Genomic DNA, 12,226 nt, shown 5'->3' with positions numbered 1-12,226 from the left:
CAGTAGTGAGAGGACCAGAGGCTGGGCAGCCTGCTGGAGCACACACAGATCTGGGGGTCAGGACACTGGGTCTTGGCTCTGGGTTGGCCCCTAACTTGCTGTCATTTAAGTGACAGTTTGCTTACTTGCTACACTTGCTCCCCATTTGTAGAATCAAGATAATAAGACCTATGCTAGTTGTCTAATGTGATAGTGAAATTCACATTAGAGAAGAGATGGAAAAGCACTTTGAAACAAAGCATTTTTGCTCTTACCAAAGCAGGAATGCAGCCACTTTGCAGAGGCCCCCTTGCTCCCTTGTCATTGCTATACTCCCAGAAATGTTCTGCTCAAACACTTAGGTAGGACATTCTCTTTTCTCAGACCCCTCAGACTAGCAAGAGTCTGTCTCACGCATTGACCTTTCAACTGCCCTTAGATTCCAAACTCAGTTTTGCTTTCATCAGCCACAAATATCGGGACTGAAGTCACAGCAGAGGAAAAAAGGCCTAGTTTCTTTGGAGCCAAGCAAAGTCCCATCACTTGTCTGTTCACATACTCCAGAGCCCACCCTCTCATTCAGATGCTCTGTCCCTTCCAGTCTTGGGAGACAGCATGTCTCTGTGACCTCTCCTGGTAGAGACAGTTTGGCATTTCCCCCAACCCTGAGTGATTTAGTCTGAATTCTCCACTCATGACGCATTTCCTGGTACTCAGGGTGTCCCCTCCTGGTTGCCCCCTCACCACTGAAGCCTGCTTCCTCTCTTTTCATCTGATGCTTAACAACTGTCAGGTTGCAACAAACATACTTCAAATCCACATTCTCCCAGTTGCCCAGCAACAACTTCCCTCCTGGATAAATCTGGATTTCCTGTAGCAGCAGCCCAGGACTGAACACAGCAAGCCTGTACTGTCTATCCACAGCTTCGTCTGCTTTTCACCTCTGTCTGGGTGCTTTCAAAACAGCAGTTCATCCTTCACTCCAGAACCTTCCACCAGCTCCCAAAGGCCATGTCATCCCTGTAAATACACTTTTAACCTGAGGCTACCTATTTACCCTTGTGTTAGATAGATCCTCAGCTTAGAAATAATACTGTTTTCCAGATGGTCTTTTTTGAATCGGAGAAAGTAAAACAAACAAAAGTCTCAACTCACAAAAACATTCTTTTGTGTGTCGGCAGAGTGGTATCTGTTTGATTAATCTATTGGGTCTAAAGCATCAGCAAATATTGCTCAAGCAAGATTTTTTTTTTTAGTAGCTAATATGCTTTATTCTTCCTTAGCAAAAAATAATATGTAGTCCCAAAGGACAGACATATTTCTTATCCCTTGAGAACCCAAATAGAAACCTAGCATAGAGTGTTTTTGGCTGCCAGCTAGGTCCTTCTATCCATTTCTTGAATACAGATCAAGGCCCAGGGATCCCCTCCCCCCATTCCCAGACCAACCACACATGATGGGAAATGATAGGGACATACCCTTTCCATAGCCCTGTTTATATATCCAGTCTTTCTAAGGAGGCCTAATCAGACCTTGAACTTGGGTTGACAGTGTTGAGCCCGGTTGTGACATGGAAGGGTTACTTGTTATTTGGGAAATTAAGAGAATGTGTTGGCATAGGAAGCAGTGGGGTGCGTGTGTGATTGAGAGACAGAGAGGGAGGATACTTGCCATTTTGGTCTCTGACCTTTCTTCCAGAAATGTTTTTACATTTCCATTCAAATAAACTTATAGTCTCTTCCGGTTCTTTTGGCAGGAACAATCCATGTGAATTTGAATAGATAATGGGGGAGGAAACCAAAGGAAGAGGAGATCCCTGGGAAAGTTATTTTATAATTTATGGCAACATCAGTCAGACAGTCGGTGACTAGATATGCATGGAGAGTTCTCTAGAGGGGGCAGGCACTGTTCTGAGATGTAAATGGTAAAAGATGTGAATACGAGACCCCCGTCATTTACCATCTCCACTGGAAAGAGCTAGGACAAGAATTGCAGATATGGTATAAGCACATTACTGGAACTTAGTAAATATATGAATAATGAATATTACTATTAGCAAGATCGAAAAAGAGAATATTAACTAGATATAAAAATGCATCTCAAGCTGTTGTTCCTCCTGTCTCCTCTCCCCCAAATTCCTGGTCTTGTTCTTATCTGGCTATGTCTCTAGTCACTCTCTCTTCACATTCCTCCCTCCACCTGGAATTCCTGGCCCTCCCTTTCCATCCACAAACACTGTCCTCACCCTCAGGATCATCACCTTGTCTTCTTTCGAACAGTAACCTTTCCCGTCCCCAGGTGGAACTGACCACTCCTTTCCTGTAAGTCACCATTATATCTGTAGAGACATACCTCATGGAACCCAAAACCTCAATATACTCTGTCTTTTCCCCACTAGATTATAGTTAATTTACTCATTAATTACTATAAAATATTTATTGAGCATCTGTTGTGCACCATGCCCTGAAGATACAAAATTAAAGCCTATCTTTATGCTTACTATGCTTTATGTTTACAGTATAGTGGAGAAACAGACACATTACAAATAATAGTAAACCAATATAAAAATGATAAATGAATGCCCTGAGAATTCTACTAGCAGCTAGGAGGAGCACCTAATTCATGGGGAAGGAAGGCTGAAAGAGCATGGTAGTGAGGGAAGGAAGACTTTCTGGAGAAGTCAAGGTGGTTTCAGATGAGTTGACAGTGGCCACTAGGAGTGGTGGTGAGAATGGGGTGGAATGGGATGGATTGGCCATTTTATTTATTAGGCTCTGAAGTGATAGGTGTAGCTTTGCAGAGGCCTACAAGAATGTTTGAGACTTGAAAATAAAAAAAAATTATGGCTCTGAAATACAAAGAAAAAGCTTTAAAACTGAAATTAATAAGCATTACATTGAATGTTTAAGGAAGATAATATTATTCAAGTTTAGTTAAATTTAGTATTCATAAAATTTAAAATTCAAAAGCTTGTTTGTAGTCCAACTTTACAAACATTCCTAAGTATTTGCAATGATTGCTAAGAAATCATATCGGATCATTCATTAAATGAGCTACCCAAAGCTAAATAATTTCAAAAGCAAAATTAAGGGCCTTCAAAAGTGTATATGTAGAAATCTATCCATATTGATATGTAGATATGACAGAGACACAGGTGCTTTTCACCTGTGTGTTGGTTGAATTTGACGCAGGATGGAGTTTTAAGAGCAGACTATGCCTAGAACCTATGGAGGTAAAAGAGAGGGGATGGAGAAAAGATGTCCACTTATGTAAAACACAGCCTCCGATCATCCTCAGCCCACAGTCAAATGAGGAAAATAGACAACAAACTCACAAAGAAGGGGAAGTAATTAAAAACAGTTGGAGCTGGTGACTTACTGATGTCCAATCTCTTCGGACACATGAATGTGACAGTTCTTTATTTTCCACGCTCTGGGTTCCTAGCCCCTTTTGGGTTCCTTCTCATTACCTAGGACCTGGTTGCTTTATTTCTCTGCACTTAGGACTCTAGTCCTTGACTCCAGCTTCCTCCCATACCAGTTTTTCATATGTCCCTTGGCTACCCTCTTTGCAATCTGAGGGCTTATCCTGCCCCACACTCAGACTGAGTACCAGTTCCTAGGTCTCTAGGCTGAGGATTTTGACAATGGAATGGGAATGGATATGGATCAGTGATGACTTTTAGGCTTTTAGCTTTGGTAATAGGGCAGAAGTTGGTGCCACCAGCTGAAGAAGTGTGCACAGGAGCAGAAGCTGGTCTGGGGATGGTGATGTGATTAGTTTAGGATGAGTTGGATCTGGGCAAAGGTCCAGCAGATGGTTGGGGGTAGGGGTTGGGAGTAGAAGTCATCAACAAAAAGGTAGCAGATTAAATGATGAGGGGAATGAAACTATCCAGAGAGAGTATGCAAAGTGAGAGGAGTGAGGCCACAGAGGCCCTCAGGAACCTCAGCACTGAAGAGAAGGTGGAGGCAGAAGAGCTCATGGGAAAAATCAGAGAAAAATCAGAGCAAACCAGAGAAGAGCAGTGTCACAGACATTGAGGAATGAAAAGGACATGATTAAAAGTCTTGAGAGAAGCAGAGAGGTCTGAAAACACAAGAATCAAAAGTGTCTATTAGACGTAAAAACTAGGAAGAAACTGGGGATTTAGCTAGAATGTTATAGCATCTTGGTTGGATGGTGAGGATGGAGGACAGAAGTATTGGTGATGAATTGATGTCACTGAACATGGACTACTTTTCCAAGAAATTTGGGAATAGAGACTGGAGGAGGGCAGTTAGACTGTAGCTACCAGGGAATAAGGCATCAGAGGAAGTTCTCTCACATGTGAGGATCTTGAGCACATATATGTGAGAATAGTGAAAGGAAAGCTGAAGATACATCAGTGAGATTCTTGAAGGTAAACTTAATTAAAGGGAGAACTTTGTTTTGATCATTGCAATACCCGCCCCCCCCCCAGCACCTGGCACATAGCAGACAGTCTATTCCTATTTGTCAAATGTGTAGTTATGTCACTTAGAAACTGTAACAATGCTGAAAAAAACAGTGGGTTTCATATTCTTTCCAAAGCAGGGTCCTGCAGTAGGTCATTCAGGAGTGATGTGGAGGCTCCACAAATTTTCCCAAGAACCCAGGCTCCTCTTCCATCTGCCACTCATCCCTAGCATGTGCTTGTCATCTGGTGATCTTGAGATGTCTGCTCTACCTCTCTCAGCACATCAGTGTTCCAAGCAGTGTTCCAGTGTTCCTTCTTCAAATGGTGTTCCCCAGAAGCCCCACTTCGTGACTTTTCCTGACACCATATTGGTCCAGTTTTGTCACATGATCACCCCATATACAAGGGAGGCTGGGCAATGTAGTTTTTTTAAGCTAGGCATTATCACCATTAGCAAAATCAGATAGACCTACATATTAGGAAATGTAGAAAGAAGTCCAGCTCTATGGAAGAGAAGCAAGAGAGAAGGCTAGAGGGGGAGCCATGTACCAGTTCATGAGAGGCCATGTGTGTATAGCACTGATACTGACTCTTTCTCCTGGAGGCAGTAGGGAGCTATATAAGATCTTTGAGCAGGAGAGGTGACATGGTTGGATTGGCCTGTTAAGTAACTCAGGTTACAGTTTGGGGAATGCATTGGAAGGAAGGAATCTAGAAGTTAGGGTCCATCAGGAAGGCTATTCTGATGAAGTGTTCTGGGAGAGAGGCATGGAGAGCATGGGCAAAGGCAGTCCTAGTGAGGAAGAGAAAAAGGATAGGAGGGATTATTTATTTAGTATTCATTTATTCAGCTATTTACTTATTTTTGCTTGTAAATAGCCTCTATTTTTAAAACTTTCTATTACAGAAATAAGTATAAAAGTTGACTAATATAATGAACTCCCATTTATCTGTCACACAGCTTCAGCTATTTTCAACATTTGGCTGTTATTATAATCTGTTCCTCACTTTTTTTCCCCCAATATATATATTTTTTTATTCTGAGAGAGAGAGAGAGAGAGAGAGAGAGAGAGAGAGAGAGAGAGAAAATCCCAAGCAGGTTCCACACTGACAGCACAGAGTCCCATGCAGGGCTTGAACCCATGAACCATGAGATGATGACCTGAGCCGAAATCAAGAGTTGGACACTCAACCACCTGAACCACCCAGGAGCCCCTCCCTGAAATCTTTTAAAGCAAATCACAGGCAACATATCATTTCACCCTTAGATACTTCCCTATGTATCTCTAACAGATGAAAACTTACTTGTTTTAACAAAACCACAATTCTGTGATCATACCCAACAAAACAATAATTCCTTAATATTATCTAATACCCAATCATGTTCACTTTCCCTCTGATTGTTGCAGATGGTTTATTAGGTTCAGAATCAAAATAAGGTGCACACATGACATTTTATTGCTGTATCTCTTAGAGATCTCCTTTCATCTCTAATAGATCTTATTGGATGTACTTAGGAGGTGAATCAACAGGAGTTGGTGATAACTTGCCACTGGCATACATTTTTACCTGCTGGTTTCCTCCCTGCCTACTGTTCTCAGCCCCACCCTCCCATGGAATGAAAACAGGAATTAAAGTGCTTTGCTCAGCGTATGCTGAAACTATTTTCAAGGAGTTTGAAAAGAAGTCCTGGCAAGACCAATAGCTAGGCTCAGTGTGAAGGTTAAGGAGAGAAGATGCTTCTCAGTGGTGTAGTTTCAGTGGTGGCTTTGCTGCTACTTCCTCTGGTAAATTGTTCTCCTGTCTGCTTTGTAGCTCTCAGAACAAAACCTTTCATTTTCAAGCTAGAAAATGAGCTAGAAATGCTGGTGTTCCATGAGTGTGCCTATATTTATTCTCCAGTATCCAGGTCAGAGAGAATGCGAGGGCCCCTGCACCTACAGCAGGGAGAAGGGAGGGCAGGACCACTGCTTGAAATGGGAGGCTAGACTGCTCACACCCTAATTCCACCTGCTTCTCAGCTATGCCGTGGCTGGATCAGCCCACCCGTCATTTAGGAGAACCACCTTGGCACATAAAAAGCTGAGGCTTGTGGCTTGTGGTCCACAGATATTTGAGTCAGATATTACACATTGATTTTGTTAAAAATGCAAAGCCCCTGCAGACGTACTCAAGATGCACTTTGAAGACCACCATCTTAAAACTTAGAATTCATTCCTAAAAGACACAGGATCAGTGGTTCAATCAGTTCTGAAACTATAAAGAATGAAGCCATTCACTCAGGACTAGAACTTGGTTTCAGGAAAGTGAATTTTTCAAATTGGGCTCAGGTTTGGAGCCAGCAAACTTGTGGGCTTCCACATTCCCCATATAGACAGAAAGTGGTGAATAGTTTTGTGTTGTCACATGGGCCTGGGATCACCAGAACACTGCCGTCAACTAGATAATCTGCAAGGAAACTTTTCAAAGCTACAGCAGCAGCTTTAAAAGCAGCATGACACAACTAGCCAAATCTTCCATATAAGAAAATAGTGTTGAACAGAGGAAGGGTCACAGCCTACTTGAAAGGCCACAAAGGGAGCAGAGACGTGAACAGTGCGGAAGCCTGAGAGTATCTGCAGAGCCCAAGGTACACAGATGGGCACCTCTGCGCACAGCCTTCCCTTACAGTCCAGCAGCTGTGCTGTTTTCCTTCCTCCAGGAGGCCTGTTTGATGTTGCTAAACCAGCAATCAGAATCGCTTTGGCATATTTAATGTCACGGTGAAACTATTTGTGATTGGCTAGCTCAGCAGCATCACTCGGAATTGATTTTTCTGAATTAGATAAAACAAGTTTGCTTTTGAAAGTAATTTAGCAGAAGAGGTCCTGTGATGAAAAAAGGGGAGGAAATGTTTTTCAAGCATACGGGAGATCGGATAGCACCCATGTGTATACGTATAACCTATACATATATATGTATATACACATACTATAAACTTTTTATATATTTTTTCCTATCAATCATAGCTTCCCACACTCCTGGACAGCAGTTCTCCAGGTATCAATCTGAGATCCTGGGGAAGAATATTATCTGTTATGTCATCAAGAATTCAAGAGGTAAGTAGCCTGATGATACTAATGATAATTTTATTATATCTTTCCACCATTTTACCACACTTACTATATCAAACAACTTAATTTTACCTTAGATCTGTTCAAGGAGAAGTACTGTTTGAACTTTCCATCTAGTAACTTCAAAGCACCTGTTCATATCCTAATTATCTGTGCTCCTAGGTTGGAGGCAAAAAGAAGGGAACCATGGTTCTGATTTCACACCTAGGAAGAAATGGCACCTTGTCTTGTGTGGCAGATTATCAGTGGATTTGCATTGAATCTAACTCCTTCCAGTATTGATGTGGTTCATCCTCTTATGCTTTTACAATTCACCTAAAATCTATACTGCTAATAGCAACAACATATACTTACAGAGTGCTTACAGGCACTATTTTAAAGTGTCTTAAATATATTGACTCGTTCCATCATAAAATAATTGACATTTTTGTGTTTTGTGAAAGAAGTGCATGTTTTAATTAACATCTGTTTGCCCAAGCCTTTTCCATATAGGAATTGATTCTCCACTCAATAGATGAAAACTACTGGGGGCATAATAATGAAGAGACAAGTATGATCACTATCCTGTGAAACATGCAATCTAATGGGGAAGAGCAACGTAAAATAAACAGTTACCTTCAAGTGTGATTATGAAAGGGAGGCAAAAGCTGAAGTATGATTTTCGCCAAACATTTCTGCCCTCCAGTATTTCTCAGCTGACTTGGGCTTAGCCAACCTGGAAAATTGCATTGCGGAATCTGTCTGCATAAAACTGAGTTCATCCTGAGCAGGGTGTGAGTGCTGCTATGAGGGAAAGTTAGAGAAAGGTCCATTGTACTGATGGCCACCTGTTCTAGTGGGAGTCTCTGACATTTCTTTTCTTCATAAGCATTTAAAAAATTCTTAGCAGTATAATAGGGTAGAAAATGGTAGAGGATGTGAAAAAAGTTCCCAAAACATATCAACACTCCTCATTCCGTGTGGGAGTCCCAGAAGTCTTCTTGCCTGTCTAGATAGCAAGTGTAAGCATTTCTGAACTGGGTTGCAGCAGATGGCTCAGTTTATATTAACTGATACTAGACCATTTGACCCCAGAACAGCCCCTTCATCTCCAAGTGCTTTGATTAAATGAGCAACATAATAATGATAATAACCTCTTTCAAGACTTATCATAAGACTTACTGTTGTCGAAGCAATTTGAGATTCCAACTTTATTATTGAAGCCTAGACTGTGATTATAGGCATGACTCACAGTGTGGATTCTACACAGCACTCAACAGTTTCAGAGGGCAAGTGGTGGCATGTGGACAAAGACAGGGATGGCAGGTAAACATCACTTACTGAAGTAGGGGGAACTGTTTTAAGTCTCCTGTGATTTGAATCCTAATGTTTTCTTTCTTTTTTTTTTAATTCCCAAGTGCCTTTGGAAATTAGTAGTAAGTGTGTTTGGGGAATAAAAGCAGCATTGTTTTTATTTTGTATTTTCCCCTAAACCAAAGCCAGGTGGCATATGGAACCTGAGACTCTGACAACTCTGGCAACCCTCAACTTAGTTCTTAGCATTACAGATCTACCTTCAGAGGATGAGTCCAACAAGGACCACAGGTACCCACAAGGAGAGGAGAAGACCACCAGCCTGTTCTTAGTATGGTGCAGAATTTACAACGTGTTTTTCCAAGAACGGAGACTTTGTTCTATATTTGCTTGCATCTTAAGTCACTCACACACACACACACACACACACACACACACACACACACACAGAAACTACAAACTACGCATTTCAGGGAAATAGAAGAATTCACCTTTGATAAAATTAAGCTAATAAGAAGGTAATTTTCCAAATATAAGAAACTAAATTCTAAACTACTTAGCCAAAGAAATTTGCTGTGATCTTGCTTTTTTAGGATGGAACCATTCCTTTATCATTTTATTTCCATTTTTTTCCAGTATCCCCATCTTGAGGGGTAACAGAATCCAAGAACTGGCTTGTAAAGAAATATTCTCTACATTTATCCAAGGACATATTGCCAAGGAATCCAGATAAAGGGTACTGGACAAAAGAAGGGATAGGAAAATACATTGGAATTCACTCTGATTTTCTTTGAGCCTCATCCTAGTTTCCTTTTAGGCCCTGAGTAGATGGAAGACGGTTTTTATTTCACAGCTAGATTAATAATTGCTGAGAATATGTATGTTTTCTTTTCAATATGAAAGTTAAACGCATATGTGGAGGTCTCCCCAAACTTTGCAGCTCTGGCGTCACAGTGATGATGATTCTAACTGCCTTAAAGTAACCTGAAGCATTTGCCTTGCCTTAGTTCGTTCATCAACCGAGTGTTCAAGACTTGCTGTGGGTGACCAGGCCTCTCATGCAGGCTGGGGGTCCAGAGACCTTCACACAGCTGATGAGCATCCTGTCTGACCTCTTGTGTGGCTACCCAGAGGGAGGAGGCTCTCGAGTGTTCTCCTTCAACTGGTATGAAGACAATAACTATAAGGCCTTCCTAGGGATTGACTCCACAAGGAAAGATCCTGTCTATTCTTATGACAAAAGAACAAGTAAGTTTTCTGAGTCATGTGTGTGTAAAATGGCATCTGATGTTGGTTAAGCTGATGGTTTAACACTTCCAGGGAACCCCAGTCCTGAGGTTAAGTTGGTTTTGTTAAGGGGCCCCAGGCAAAGAATCTTCTTCCAGAAAGTCCATTTCCCCTTGGAGGAAAGGGGCAATGCTCATAAAAACATTTTGGATATGAGCCAGGGAAAGAACTGAGACCCACTTGGAAGGGGAACAGAGGGGACATTTTCCACTGATCTGACTGAACTAGGGTTAAGTTCTGAAGAAGGGAAGAAAGATAAATGAGGAGGCAACCCAGAGTTACAAGCAAAGCTCAGGTCAGAAGGGCCCTGGCAAATAAACACGGCTGCAGGATGTTTTTACAAACACAGTGCAGTGAAATTCTGTGTGTGCAGTACTGAGTTACGTTTCAAATGGCAGGTCCCTGGCAAGCCATCTTTCCCGTCTTTTATTATTTTGGGAGGGGGAGGCTTCTGTGGGGTACGGGAGGGTGGAGTGGGGAAGAAATACAACCGGGTGACCTTTTAGTTAAAAATTGAAAAGAGGCAGCAAGGCACGCACCAGAAGTAGCTGTGCCCTAAGATAGCCCACACGACAAATTAAGCAGCTATGTGGAGGGAAATTATTGAGACTAGAGCTGAGATTCCAAGGGGAGGCTTTGTTTGGCTTCTTGTCCCTTGCATGTGAGAATGGCATCTGTTCCTTGCTATAATCCCAGGCAGGCTTCTCAGCCTCCTTCTAAAGCAGAATAAACCACAGGGCAAACCCCATCCTTTGTTTCTCTGATGAGGCCCTTATTGAGATGCACTGTGGCATTTTGTTACTTACTAATGATGAGCTTGTTATTGGTGGGGTACAGCCTATTAATTTAGGTTATTTGTCAAATCCTCCAGCATAGAGTTGAATGAGACATGTGATTTGAACACACTAATGACTATGTTTAGCTCTGAGCAACTGGAGTTTCTTTAAAATCTGTCCCTTCTCTCCTGGCAGCGACCTTTTGTAATGCATTGATCCAGAGCCTGGAGTCAAACCCTCTCACCAAAATAGCCTGGAGGGCAGCAAAACCTTTGCTGATGGGAAAAATCCTCTTTACTCCAGATTCTCCTGCAGCTCGCAGAATACTGCAGAATGTAAGGTCCCAGCTAGTCTTGCCTTTTCTACCTTGGACCTCCCAGAAGAATGAGAGAGTGAGGAAGAGCATGCGTGCCTGTGCACATGCACACAGGCAAATGCATACAGGCACTCAAGTACTCATATCCCTCTGGTAGCAAGCCTTATGTTTGTTTTTTGCTTAGTGGAGTCTTGGGTTCCTCCCCCATCCACAGTCATCATTGGAATGCTTTGTGCCAGAGTCACTGGCTGGGCCCTCCCTTCTCTACAAAACCTACAATGAGGTTTTCTTCCCCAGAGCCTGAATTTTATCTAATGGAAGGGATCACTGTTCTCTGAACCCTGGCTACCCAGGAACAAAGGGAAGAAGGGAGGAAGAGCATTTCCTCAGAGGGAGTCCAAATCTAGCTTTAATGAGGTTCTGAGACAATAGCATCATCAATATTACATGTATCTCTGAGGTATTAAGAAACAGATTCTGTCATTGTGGAGGCTGGGAAGTAGCATATTTTTCTGGGAAATATCAGTAGACTGAGAAAATAAAGATGCTTCCTTGAAATCCTTTCTCAAACACTGAGGGTTTGTGGCAGGAGCGGGGAAAGTAGAATAAAAAGTTCTCTCTCACTTTTTTCCTCTCTGTTCTTGTCTCTGGTTTTAGGCCAACTCAACTTTTGAGGAGCTGGAGCGCCTTAGGAAGTTGGTCAAAGCTTGGGAAGAAGTAGGCCCCCAGATCTGGTACTTCTTTGACAAGAGCACACAGATGACCATGATCAGAGTACGTGTGGCCGGGGGAGGGGAGGAGAAGGGCCAAGAAAGTTCCATATATTTCCTTTTCTCAGTAAGGGTTGATCTACTGGAGTTGGATTGAAATATAACAAGCATGGGCCAAAGGCACTAGTTCTGGAGTCACTGACTTTGGGTGGGAAATGTTTCTTAAAATCTGAGGAAAATGGTGCAAACTGCCACAGTATCAGTGGTTTCCTGAAGTTTCTTGCTTTTATAGATTCACTTGAGGGCCTCAGATT

At 42.2% G+C, this 12,226-nt stretch overlaps 1 protein-coding gene across 3 annotated transcripts in view; it reads left to right on the top strand.

Moving 5' to 3' along the window:
- Window positions 1–12,226, top strand: part of ABCA4 (ATP binding cassette subfamily A member 4) — a 131,702-nt gene that overhangs the window by 28,296 nt on the left and 91,180 nt on the right. For all 3 annotated transcript variants that reach the window (XM_043575610.1, XM_043575611.1, XM_043575609.1), the window contains 4 exons: window positions 7,426–7,515; window positions 9,831–10,071; window positions 11,082–11,221; window positions 11,860–11,976. In XM_043575610.1, the coding sequence (XP_043431545.1) occupies window positions 7,426–7,515; window positions 9,831–10,071; window positions 11,082–11,221; window positions 11,860–11,976 (588 nt within the window). The remainder of the gene's footprint in view (window positions 1–7,425; window positions 7,516–9,830; window positions 10,072–11,081; window positions 11,222–11,859; window positions 11,977–12,226) is intronic.

This window comes from Prionailurus bengalensis, chromosome C1 (assembly GCF_016509475.1).
Source record: "Prionailurus bengalensis isolate Pbe53 chromosome C1, Fcat_Pben_1.1_paternal_pri, whole genome shotgun sequence".
In the NCBI taxonomy this organism is placed as follows: Eukaryota; Metazoa; Chordata; class Mammalia; order Carnivora; family Felidae; genus Prionailurus; species Prionailurus bengalensis.
This window is presented reverse-complemented; position numbering and strand designations above follow the sequence as displayed.